General features: G+C 35.0%; 1 protein-coding gene across 1 annotated transcript in view; it reads right to left on the bottom strand.

The window, feature by feature from the left end:
* LOC110323833 (selection and upkeep of intraepithelial T-cells protein 2) overlaps positions 1-6,936 on the bottom strand; it is a 26,381-nt gene extending 19,445 nt beyond the window's left edge. The window contains exons 1-2 of the mRNA XM_021201197.1: positions 6,870-6,936; positions 1,259-1,606 (exon numbers count right to left, since the gene is read on the bottom strand). Coding sequence (XP_021056856.1) covers positions 1,259-1,606; positions 6,870-6,936 — 415 coding nt within the window. The remainder of the gene's footprint in view (positions 1-1,258; positions 1,607-6,869) is intronic.
* Positions 6,937-12,791: the final 5,855 nt, after the last annotated feature.

Below are 12,791 nucleotides of genomic sequence, written 5' to 3'. Positions count from 1 at the left end.
TCTCTCTCTCTCTTCCTCCTCCTCCTCCTCCTCCTCCTCCTCCTCCTTCTTCTCCTCCTCCTCCTCTCTTTCTCCATATATACAACTTTAACACTGTAACTAGCTACTCTTTATCCATGGTAAGTAGATAATAATTATGAAGTTCATTGTCAACACTACTGAGGAACATTAGCTTAGTTGACACTTTGTATATTTTAATAGTATATATTTTCATAAAATATATATCATGCTAAAAAGATAATATATTAATAGAACAAAAAGTACAAATTAATTTAGAGAGAAGTGATCATTTAGAGAAACATTTCAGGATCATAATAAAACTTGGGTAATGTATAGGCAAAGAAATAATGTATGGACATTTCAAATACCATTTCTAAATCTATTTATTAAAATGTCTTTGAAATAATAAAAATATTTTATATCTGTGCCATTATAGTAGGTGTTTACTCCATAAGATTGCTAAAGATGTCTATAATCTATATTGATTAGCTTGGCTTTAGACTATAGAGTTGAATATCACATGACATCTAGAATGATTAATTTCTGGGTCTAGAGTCCTATACATATGTATACACATTTATGGAATTTCTCAGCTTCTTTTAAACTCTCTACTTTCCCTATCCTTATTTTTATTTAGAATAATTCAGAGTGAATAAAGTAGTATAAAAGCCATACAGTTTTTTTATACTTCACATAGAGAATTATTTCTGTGTAGAGTGATTGTAATTAAAATTCTTTGACAAAGATCTAGGAAAATTAATTTGGCACTAAGTACTCAGTGAATTGATTTGGAGATAAATGGAAATAAGAACTACCTAAAAAGAATGTTTTTATTACTTTAATTAAAAGTTTTTCATGTGTTGAATTTAATCACTTTCCCTCCACACCTCCTACCATATCATCTTGACCTCTCTACACAACCAAATTTATAGTAAGAAGAACATTTAAAAATTTAGTTCATCAGGAAAATTACGAAAGGTTTGTCAGAATTACTTGAAAAGATAATAAAAATCCTTAAATTTAGAAATATAACATTATATGTTAATGTAACAGGAAACTATTTATCAATAGAACCAATTTCTGTATTTTAATAATTTTCACCTATGCTCTTTCACAACATCCAATTTAGAAAATAAATTCACAGAATTCAGCTTGCTAATTGACCTGTTCAATAAGCATTAAACACTAAGAATTGTCCAACCAGCCAACCCTAGATAGGCTTTGGATGCACAGAAATCTAAGAGGGATCCATGCCTACCTGTGACCTTGACCTCTGTGATGTGCTCTTCATAGAACTCTCCAACTTTGAAGACACAGTGGTATGACCCATCATCATCAGCTGTCAGTTTAAAGATCCTGAGGGTCACCTTCCCCCTTCCAATGTCATCTTTCAGGAGTTCAGTCCGCTCCACATACTTGGAGATAGTTTCCCCATGTAGGTCTTTACCATTCCTGTACAGGTACACGGGCTCAGTATAGCGATTTCGAAACCAACGAATCTCCATATGCTGTGCTTGTTGTGGTGGAGACAACTGACAACTCAGTTCAACATTTCCACCCAATGGTGTCAAGACTGGCCTCTGTAAGCCAGTCACTGTGAATTTTTCTGTGAAGGATTGCAATAGTCAAATGACAAGAGTGTGAATTAGTAAACATGTTCACATTGTTAAAATTATTGTTTATCTCACTTCTTTCTTCTCTCTTCCCTCTCAGATATCTACATGTACTTCACTTAGATTACTTTCTTTATTCTGAAAATATTTTTAGTTAATAATTAATTAATTGATACAGAGGCATAAAGTATTACTAGAAATGGTGAGAGAAAAGTTTAAGGAACAATTTCAGATGCTGAGACACTTCAAGACAGGATGGATTCAAGATAAATCAAGGCAATGAGTAAGCAAGATAGAGTCAGGGAAAATGTCACTATGATTAGGCAATGTCACGTAGTGGGGACTTTTGATGAATAGAGGCTTTATGGACAGTAGAGAACCAACAACCATGAATCTTATAATACATGCACAATGTATATGAGAGTGTGGTAGGTACTGCTGCCCCTTTGTGTTAAATCTCCACTGTTTATGTGATACAGATAAGTGGGTAGTTGCTATGCAGGCCCAGCATCTTCCCAGAGTGGGTGAGTAACAGAAACCAGAGAATGGCTGGGTTTCAGTTAACAACAGAAGTTAGTGGTACCTGTATGTGAGTGGGGCTTGTGAGAACCTGCACAGCAGGCAGGTCCTTGCTGCTCATGGCATATAAAAATACAGCCCCAGTAGCCAGACAGAGGATGTAGCTCTGCAGTACACAAGAAGCTGAGACCTTGAAGTCCAGAGATCATGCAAGCTGAGCTGGTAATGTATGCTTATGTGTTAACACTCCAGAAATAAGGGTTTAGATAAACTCAGGTATAGACAGAAATAATAATTTTGAAAATAATAAAGTCTCTGAAGGAAGGATAGAGTTAGAAATTAAAAGAAAATATTTTCTGTTTTAAAATGGAGAACTAAATGGCAGAGGGAATTTGAAGCTTATTTAGTTTTGTTTTGAATACTAACATGGAATTAGTTACAAAATATTTGGTAAGGATGTAACTTTCTATGTCCTTTTTAAAGAAAATTTAGTATAAATCAGATAAAGATAAGAGAGGACTCCCCAAACTCTGACCACTGTTTGGCTGTGGATGTGTACCTGAGTCAATTGTTTGGTCAAGCCTCTCAGAAAACAGACATGCTAAAGTCCTGTCTACAAACATAACAAAATACCATTAATAGTTTCAGGGATAGATGCTTTCCCATTGCAGGAAGGATTGCAGCTCCTACAGACATAAGACCTCCACAAGAAGAACAACTTAATTAACCTGGACACTTGAGGCTCTCAGAGACTGAACCATCAACAAAAAACATATATGACTGGATCTAGGCCTCCCCAAACATATGTAACAGATGTACAGCTTAGTCTTTGTGATGGTTTATATATGCTTGGTGCAGGGAGTAGCACTATTAGGGGGATTGGCCTTGCTGAAATAGTTGTATCACTGCGGGCATAGGCATTAACATGCCTATCCTAGCTCTCTGGAAGCCAGTCTTCTAATGGCCTTCAGATGAAGATATAGAACTCTCAGTATGCCCTGCACCATGCCTGTCTGGGAACTACCAAGCTCCTGCCTGGATGATAATGGAATGAACCTCTGAATCTGACAGCCAGCCACAATTAAATGTTGTCCTTATAAGATATGCCTTGGTTATGGTGTCTGCACACAGAAATAAAACGCTAAAACAGTCTTCATGTGGGTCCTGCACAACTGGAGAGGAAGCTATTCCCAATGCTGTTGTCTATATGGGGATATGTTATTCAAGGCACTGGATGCCTTGTCTGGCCTCATGGGAGAGGAATCACCTAGTTTCACAGAGACTTGATGTCCCAGGGTGGGAGGATACGGAGGTCAGGTCTCTTAGGTGGTAATTTACTCCTGTTGTATAGCTAAATAGATTTCATGATGTCAAACTAATTCCTAAACATTAATGTTTGTGCCCTAAAGAAATACATTGATCAGTGTTTCTAAAATACCTCTTTAAGTTCATGGCATTTTGTAGACAAAGGGATAGAAAAAAATGTAAGGACTAGAAGACAAAGAGAAGGGTGCTAAAATAGTATCTGTGTATAACCTGGTCATTGCAATAGTGAATACAGAGCAGCTAAGTTTGCCTGTTCTGTATCAATATAAGACTGCACCAGCCAATGGCTGTTCATAAATACAGGAGGGATTCAGGTAGCCTTTCCCACTAACCCCTCTTGAATTGTTCACTATTAAAAGATTCATGGAATGGAGGAGTTATTATAGGCAGATGTGTATCCATTGATGAGTTCTTCAATCTCTGGTGAATAGTTTTATACTTTATGTCACACAGATGACCCCGATTAACCTCAGTAATAAGCCACAAAACAAGAAAACCAAACCATAGCAAACCAAGCCAAACCAAATGAACCAAACAAACAGAAAGACAAAAAAACCATAAACATGGAGAAGGGACCTGCAATAACAGCAGAAATTGCCAAGGGTATGTGAAATACAAGATAAGGTTGAGGGTACTAACCAGAATGAGTTATAGACATGTATCAGAAAAGACATTTAATGAATGAAAAATCCAGGGAGAAATGACTATCCTGAAAAGAAAAATATTTAGAGCTGAGTGGTGGAGGGTAGAGCTTTTATGAAAGATGTTCAGCCTTACTCATTAATTTAAAAGTCAGATGTAAAAAAGAAAAATGTTGAAAGTTAAACCTTAAAGATAAGGGAAAAGATTTTTTTCAGTCACAAACTCCCTTATGAACACCCTGGAAACCCACTTCCCAGGAAATCAAGTAGGAGCTTTCAATCTCCCAATACTGACATCTAATGCCAATCCTCCAGGATCACCCTAATGACTGTAGCAGACCACTTGTTGTGGCTTCCCTTTCTTCCCTTCCCCTATTCCCAGTGGGATATGATATAACCTACTCTACCACACCATCCTTTGGTCTCAACTTCCAGTTTACATAGGAAACAGGAAATAAGGTAGTCAATGTCTAGTCCCCCTCCTGTCTTCCAACTACAAAGTTCCAGGCTTACTCAAACCTCCATAACAGACCACTTGTTACAGAAAGAGGGTCTATGCAGATCTTGGCAAAACGTTCAGATTTTCTCCCTCCTTTTGATAAATTCACCATTTCCACTCCTAAGTGTCAGGTCCAAATACCTAAAAGCACATTTTACCCAGGACCGCCATTGACCATACAAGGAAAAGATCTCAGAAACATTCTTAAAACCAAACTCACAGCTACCACAATTTTGTAAAAACCAGAGAGGCAGCAGAAAACAAGGAATTGGACATAGATGTACTCAAAAAAGATAAACCATATATCAGTACCTAGAATTACAATCATCCTACTCCGATGCCTACATACCAGCATAAAAACATTATCAGTAAGACTCAAGACAATGTTTCCACTAGAGTCCAGCAACCCTACTATATATGATGTTAGAAATGCAGTATAGCTGAAGCACAAGACAACTTCAAAATAGCTATTATTAATATGTTCAAGCTCTTTAGAGAGGAAATGAACAAATCTTTTAATGAAATCTATGAAAACACAAAAAGTGGAAATGAAGAAAATAGTCCAAACCATAAAATGTGGAAAAATGTAAACTGAGAGGAAAATGGAAATGAAAAATTAGGAACTCAAACAAGAGCTTTAGAGGTAAGACTTGCCAACAGAATATAAGAGATAGCCAATTTTAGACACTGAGAAGAAGATAGAATAGAGGGAATATTTGGACAAATAAAGTATGGAATCTCATAACATTCAGGAAATAATCCAAGAAAATTTGAATATTATGATAAAAAAGAAATCCCATGAATTATAGGAACAGAGGAGGGGGCATAAACCTAGGCCAATACCACAGAAAGTAATTTCAACAAAATCATGGAAGAAAATTCCTTTGAGCCAAAGAGAGGTCTATCAGGTACAAGAAACATACAGAACACCAAATAGACTGGACCGGAAATGAAATTCCCCACAGCACATAATAATCAAAGCACAAACAGATAGAGCAAAGACACAAATAGAAAGGGAAGAAGTTAAAGTACTCTTGGGTAGATAATGTGATAGTATACATAAGTGACCCTAAAAATTCAACTAAGAAATCCCTACATCTGGTAAACACATTCAGCAAAGTGGCTGGATAAAGCATTAACTAACAAAAATTATCAGCCCCTGCATATGCAAATAACAAATGGACTGAGAAAGAAATCAGGACATCTTCTCTAGAAGCCTCAAATAATAATAATAATTAATAATAATAATAATATCATCTTGTCAATGAAATGAAAGACTTGCATTATAAAAGTTTTAATATATTGGAGAAAGACACTGAAGAATATATCAGAAGATGGAAATAACTCCTGTCATCATGGGTTAGTAGGGTTAACATAGTAAAAACCAGTTACTCTACCAAAAGGAATACACATATTCAATGAAATACCCAAAAAATTCCAAAACACTTCTCCACAGATCTTGAAAGGATACATTTTATGTACATATGATAAAACAAAAATCCAGGATAGCTCTAAAATGTTTGGATCATCCAAAAACTACTAGAGATACAACCACTCTACACCTCAAATTACAGTGTGGAACTATAATAACAAAACCAGCATAGTATTAGGAAAAAAACATACAAAATTATTATTGTAATAAAATTGAAGACCCAGATATAACACACAGAAAAAAACAGCATCTTAAAACAGTATTGTTCAAACTGGATGGCTGCATGTAGAGAAATGCATATGCCAGCAAGACCTTGCTGAAACGACACTGATATAGCTATCTCTGTGAGGCTATGCCAATGCCTGGCAAATATAGAAGTGGATGCCCATAGTCATCTATAGGATAGAACACAGAGACCCCAATGGAGGAGGTAGAGAATTTACCCAAGGAACTGAAGGGGTCTGCAACCCTATAGGTGAAACAACAATATGAACTAATCAGTACCCCCAGAGCTTGTGCCTCTAGCTGCATATATAGCAGAAGATGGCCTAGTCAGCCATCCTTGGGAAGAGATGCCCCTTGGTNTTGCAAACTTTATATGCCCCATACAGGGGAACACCAGGACCAAGAAGTGGGAGTGGGTGGGCAGGGGAGCAGAGTGGGGGGGGAGGATATAGGGGACATTCGGGATAGCATTTGAAATGTAAATGAAGAAAATATCTAATAAAATAAGTTAAAAAAAGAACAGTGGTTTAAATAATCTTTCATTTGAAACATATTTTGATTTTCCTGAGGTAGTTGACATTGCTAAGGCTCAAGAGCAAGTGAAAGATTCATACCCCAACTCTGTGCTACCACCTGGAGGAAGTGCATGACAACACAAAGAAGTACTCCTGTAGCTCCCATTACACCTGTGATGAGACACAAGTTAATGGTCAGTGAAAACATGAGAAAAAGTTGCAGAAATCAAATTCCTCTATACTATTCTACTGGATTCCAAATAGAGTTACTGCTAGGCCACCATCTAGGACAATGAATAACTTCATTACATTTATTTATTCCATGATATATATCTTCCTTAAATTTGTTTTTACTAAAAGTGGTGGCCGAAGTGTTAGGAGTGTTCCATGTAATGACTGGATTACTCTAGATATTTTATTCCCCATTAGAGGATCTCTTCCTCCTAGGCATGATGTCTTCTTATCTGGCCAACTATATCAGGTCACCTCTCTAGATAAGGTTATGGAACTGCCAAAAGGATCCAAGTCTCAAAGGCCCTGTTGTGTAAGTATATGTCACATTTAGCTATATTTAAATACATGAAAAAAAGTATGAAACAGATTTACCCTTAATTATTAGAGTACTCATATGGCTTTTTAAAAGGATACATTTTTTTCTTTTACTCATTGTTCTGAATTTTATTCTTATGCAGAACTTGTAAGTAGAGACATATTTTTGTGACCTTTTGTTTAGTAAAAACATAAGATGAAAAATTGTCATAGTCAAATATGAAGACCTTTTATTCATTACTGAATATTTTGGCCTTTTATCTCACAGTCAAATGTGATACCTTTTTAATTTGTTCACTCACACAATAGGCTATATACTAGGTTTATAGATAAATGCTAAATTGAACGGGAAGTTAAATCAATCTGATCTATACCTTCATCTATTATACTCTTAATTTTGTGAAATATAAAAATGTTTATGGTATGTCCTTCTTGAATTTTGAGTAAATAAATTGAAAAGTTTTCATATATATCATATATGTCTTACAATCATTTTATTAATTATTTCACTTCTGTGTGTTTTACCTGCATATGTGTATATCAGTGGTTCTGAACCTTCCTAATATTGTGACCCTTAAATAAAGTTTCTAATACTGAATTGACACTCAAATGCAAAATTATTTTTCTTTGAACTTTATAACTGTAATTTTACTACTCTTAGGAATTATAATATAGATATCTGTGATTTCCTATTGTCTTAAGTATCCTTCATGAAAAATTGCGTCTACCTCTAAATCTGTGCCTCACTGGTTGAGAACCTCTGATGTACATATGAGTTTCACCTATGAAAGTCAGAAGAGATTGTGAGATCTTCTGGAACTGAAATTAAAGATGGTTATGAACCACCGTATGGGTGCCAGAACAGAACCTGGATCCTCTGCAAGGACAATACGTACTCTTAACCACTAAGTCATTTCCCCATCACTCTTTCTTTTACATTTTACTAGTATATATTAATTATATATAATGGGTACCATTATGATATTTTCATACTTGTATATATTTTGTATTCACCTGCATTGCTATGGTAAAGGTTTGTTTGTAAGAAAATGACTTATTGTCACTACATCACTGAAAAACATCTCTTCCCCTATCCAGTAATTATTAGCTTCATATAAATGGGATGAAGTCTTATTAGTTTTTTGACTTCCACAATGGCAAATAGTGGAACTAATTCTGTGCAGATTCTGTACAGGTAATCACAGTTGCTATGAGTTTGAATGTTTTCAACGAGAATTTAATGTTTTATGCAGAAAGTCTAATTTTCATTTTCTTTAACATTCTATTAATTGAAGTGTAATCGCTGTATTTTATGTGCTACAGTATAATATTTCAACATGTAAACTTTTCAAGTTAGAACGTATTGCTGATATATTCCAGTTTTAAAATACTACAATGATAGTTTTAAATTAAATTTGCCCTATTAGAATTATTTCACCTAGATAATTATATTTTGGTATATTTTCAAAAGTTGAAATAACTCATATTTGCATCTCTTTCCCTTGTCTAGAGTCTAGTGATGATGATACTGATCTATGAAATCAACTTTTATGTTATTTAAAACTTGAAATATAATTATATTATTTTCTCTCATTTCCTCCCTCCAGCTTCTCTCATATCACCCTACCCTCATGATGACAGCAGAATTTTTATTATTATTGAACACACACACACACACACACACATATATATATATGTATATATATATGTATATGTATGTATATGTATGTATATAATACCTAAATTTATGTGTGATAAATATTAAAATATTTATTACACATTAAAATTTATAAACATATAATATAAACATCCAATTTCCCTTTTCCCAGGAGTCACTAGCTGTCTGTAGTCCCTTGTCTAGGATGGAATTCCTAAAAAAATTATCCCTTCTATAATAATATGTCCAATAATTGCCTTGTTCCAGTCCTGTTTATGCAGCTATTTCTAGAAAATCAACTTCTTAAACTTCTATGTATGACTGTGAGCATGAAGTATTTGTCTTTTTCTGCTATCTTGTTTTAGGAATTGAAATTTTAAAGACACATTTCAAAGACTTAGCAGGGACGTCTTATCCATTCTCTTTCTGGTTTTGTTTATTACATCAGAATACAACATAGAAGTTATTTTGGTTTAGAAAAACCATAGGATGGGCACAAGTCTCACTATTATGTGTCTGAGAAATAATGGCTATAGGAATACATATATTTCTTTAGCCCTGTTTCAACCAAACTAAGAACCTAAGTTCAGTATTTGCCAAGATTAAATTTTCATCTCACCCATAAAGAAACCTTAGGAGATTCCCTCTAGAAAGGACTAACTCTTCACCCTTCTGAGACCCAAGATTTACTAATCTTAAAATACTTATGTCTAAGTACTTGAAACTTGTTTCTAGGGATACAATATCCCTCCCAGGAGGTACAAGGAAGAAAAAATAGAAGAAATAAAAATTATATATGAAGGTAGAATCATATCCTAAAACTTAATAAATCTCAGTCCTTACCTAAGCCAGATGATACCACATCAGCTCTCTGTTGTCCCTATAAAATCCTCAGTTGAGTCAAATGAGTTTTTGATAACACTTCAGCAGTTCTCCTGAAGCCATAAGCATGTCAGAGTTAGAGGGAGATCAGAGAAATTACATATCAACACCCCTACTCCTAACCTGAAAGTCTGGCCACATAATTCTGCAAGCCTGACAAGGTCTCTTTTCCAGGGAACTTCCTACAGGGCTGGTTATATCAACCCATAAATGAAATCTTTGTTTAGCTCAGTGATTGCATCTAGTGTTACTCAATCACTAGCAAGACTTTCCTTCCCAGGAGAAGTAAAATGAAATCTGACCCATACCTCTCATTCACTGAGTTCTGAATAAAAAGTTATCATGAATTTTGAATGCTAGACATGTACATAGAAAAGATAATTTTAGAAACACAAGTAAATGTCCTTAAGTTCAAATGAGATATTCAAGGAAGCTTCGTGTAGTTAATAAATGACAGTAACCTCAAAACAAAACAACCAGTTAGTCCAGTTAAGCAAAAGATCACAGTAGTTTCCCAGACTGACAGAGCAACTCTAACTTGAAGGCACAAAAGACAGTAGTAAATTCAAAAATATTAGTTTGCAGTAGCTTGACTGGGAGTAAAGTTGGGGAGAAAGAACAAGATGTAAGCTTTAGGAAGAAATAAGAGAGGTTATGAAACTCTAGAAAACCTATATGATACAATAAGTAATTTCATGCACATATTCACTCATACTTGTAATATATAGATGTATATTAATATGTAACATAGATTACAAATGTATGTATGTTTTAACATAGATTATATACTTATATATGTATGTGTTTAACATGAAAGCATATAGAAACTAGTACATACATATGTTTATAAAGTACTGCAGATACTTGTAAATGCATGTGCACATATATGTAAAAGTTTAGCTCAGTGATTGTATAATTGTATCTCTACAAATATTTCATATATCTATGTGTACACTTATATGTATGTATGAGATGATAAATGTACACATGTAAATGTTTATAAATATATTTATTAGTTCTTGAGATAGTCGTACAAGGTAGTTTATCAATTCATTCCCAATTCTTTCCAGACCCATTCCCCTTCACTACCCAAACAATTTTGTCCCTTATATCAAAAACAAAACCAAACAAAACAAAAACAATAAAAACTGCAACATTTTTAGTGCTGTGATGAAATACCATGACCAAAGCAACACGGGGAGGAAAAAGTTTAATTCAGTTACAATTCAGGTAACTCTCTACATTGTGATGGAAACAAACACAGGAAACCGAGAAGTAGGGATCCTAGAGGCAGGACTAAAGCAGAAACCTTGGAGGGAAGACAACTTCCTGCCTTGACACTTATGGATTCTTTAGCATGATTTCTTATCACATGCTCTGGACTTTTCACAATTCAGACTGTTCTCAGATCTCTCACATTAATACTTGAGACTGTAGCACACAGTCTTGTTTATATATATTGGTCAATATTATGAAGGCATTTTTCCAATTAAGATTCTTTTTCCCTGATATGTCTTGGTTCACGCTCATATTTGAAAATATAACCAACACACCAATCAAAACCAAACTGTGCTATCAAGTGGTTTTGGAAGTACATTCTTCCATGGGAGTATTGTTGCCTTACCAAGGATTGAACTCTTAAAGAAAACTGCCTCTCCTTTTCTTAGCAACTATCTGTTGTCAATGACTCCTCAAATAGGGGGGCAATTTCATAACAAATTTCCTTCTCCATGCTGGGATTTGTTCTTGCTTGAGCTGGCATAGGTCTCACATAATCTGTTGTGAGCAATATGAGATCAAATGTGCAACTGTCTTGCTATGTCCAGAAGACATGGTTTCCCTGTGTTATCATCACTGGCTCCTATACTCCCCACTTTTTTCCTCAATGATTCCTAAGCTTTGAGAGGAGGCAGAATGATATAGATGTCTCATTTATGGCTGAGTACTTCTCAGTCTCTCATTCTCTGTAGTTTTGCCACTTCTGGATCTCTGTGTTAATCATTGTCTACTGCAAAGGGAAGCTTCTCCCTGAGGGCTAAGATATGCCTTAACTTATGGTTTTAGATATGAGCCATCAAGAGTCAATTTACCACTCTTGCATTCATCAGATAATAGGAGTAGGTTCTCTTTCTACCCAATGTGGACTATTTGGCCATAAGTCTAAACACAGTAATGGCACTATGTATTTATTCTACAAAACTGAAAAAAACTAAAATAAATGGATGGAATTATTGATGTATAACATCAAAATAAAGCTACCTATAACACTCAGCAAAATAGAAGCAATAATTAAAAAATCTCCTTATTAAAGAAAAAAAAACAGGGTTAGAAAGGTTTAGACAGATTCAGTGCAGAATCTCAGCAGGCCTCCAAAGAAGAACTAATACATGATTATATGCTGAATTATTTTACAAACTAGAAAATAAAGAAGCAGTTTCAAATTACTTTTATGAATCCAGTGTTTACCCTGGTACCAAAACCAGAAAAACCCAACATAGAAAAGAAAATTATAAGCCAATATTTTTAATGAACAAGAAAGCAAAATTTGTAATACTAGCAAACTGGATTTGAGATGTTACTCAAATAATCCATTATAATCAAGTACCTACCAATAATTCCCCCCTAACTTCATGTTCTCTCTGTCTCTCTGTCTCTGTCTCTCCCTCTTGCTTGCTTGCTGTTTCTGTGTCTTTGTCTCTGTCTCTCTCTGTCTCTCTCTCTGTCTCTGTCTCTGTCTCTGTCTCTCTCTCTTGTTGAGATAATTTAGTGATGGATGTGTTTAGGGGTGTGATAGTATCTAATGAAGCATGGGAAGTCTTGAGACCATATTCATAAACATCCCGACATTTATAAGCCATCCAACTAAACAGAAGTCATCAATTGCCAATGGCTAGTTAAAGTTGGAACTTCAGGATCCCCCAACTCATACATGG

This window comes from Mus pahari, chromosome 6 (genome assembly GCF_900095145.1).
Source record: "Mus pahari chromosome 6, PAHARI_EIJ_v1.1, whole genome shotgun sequence".
Classification (NCBI taxonomy): Eukaryota; Metazoa; Chordata; class Mammalia; order Rodentia; family Muridae; genus Mus; species Mus pahari.
The sequence above is the reverse complement of the archived record's forward strand: the minus strand, read 5'-3'. Positions and strand labels throughout refer to the sequence as shown.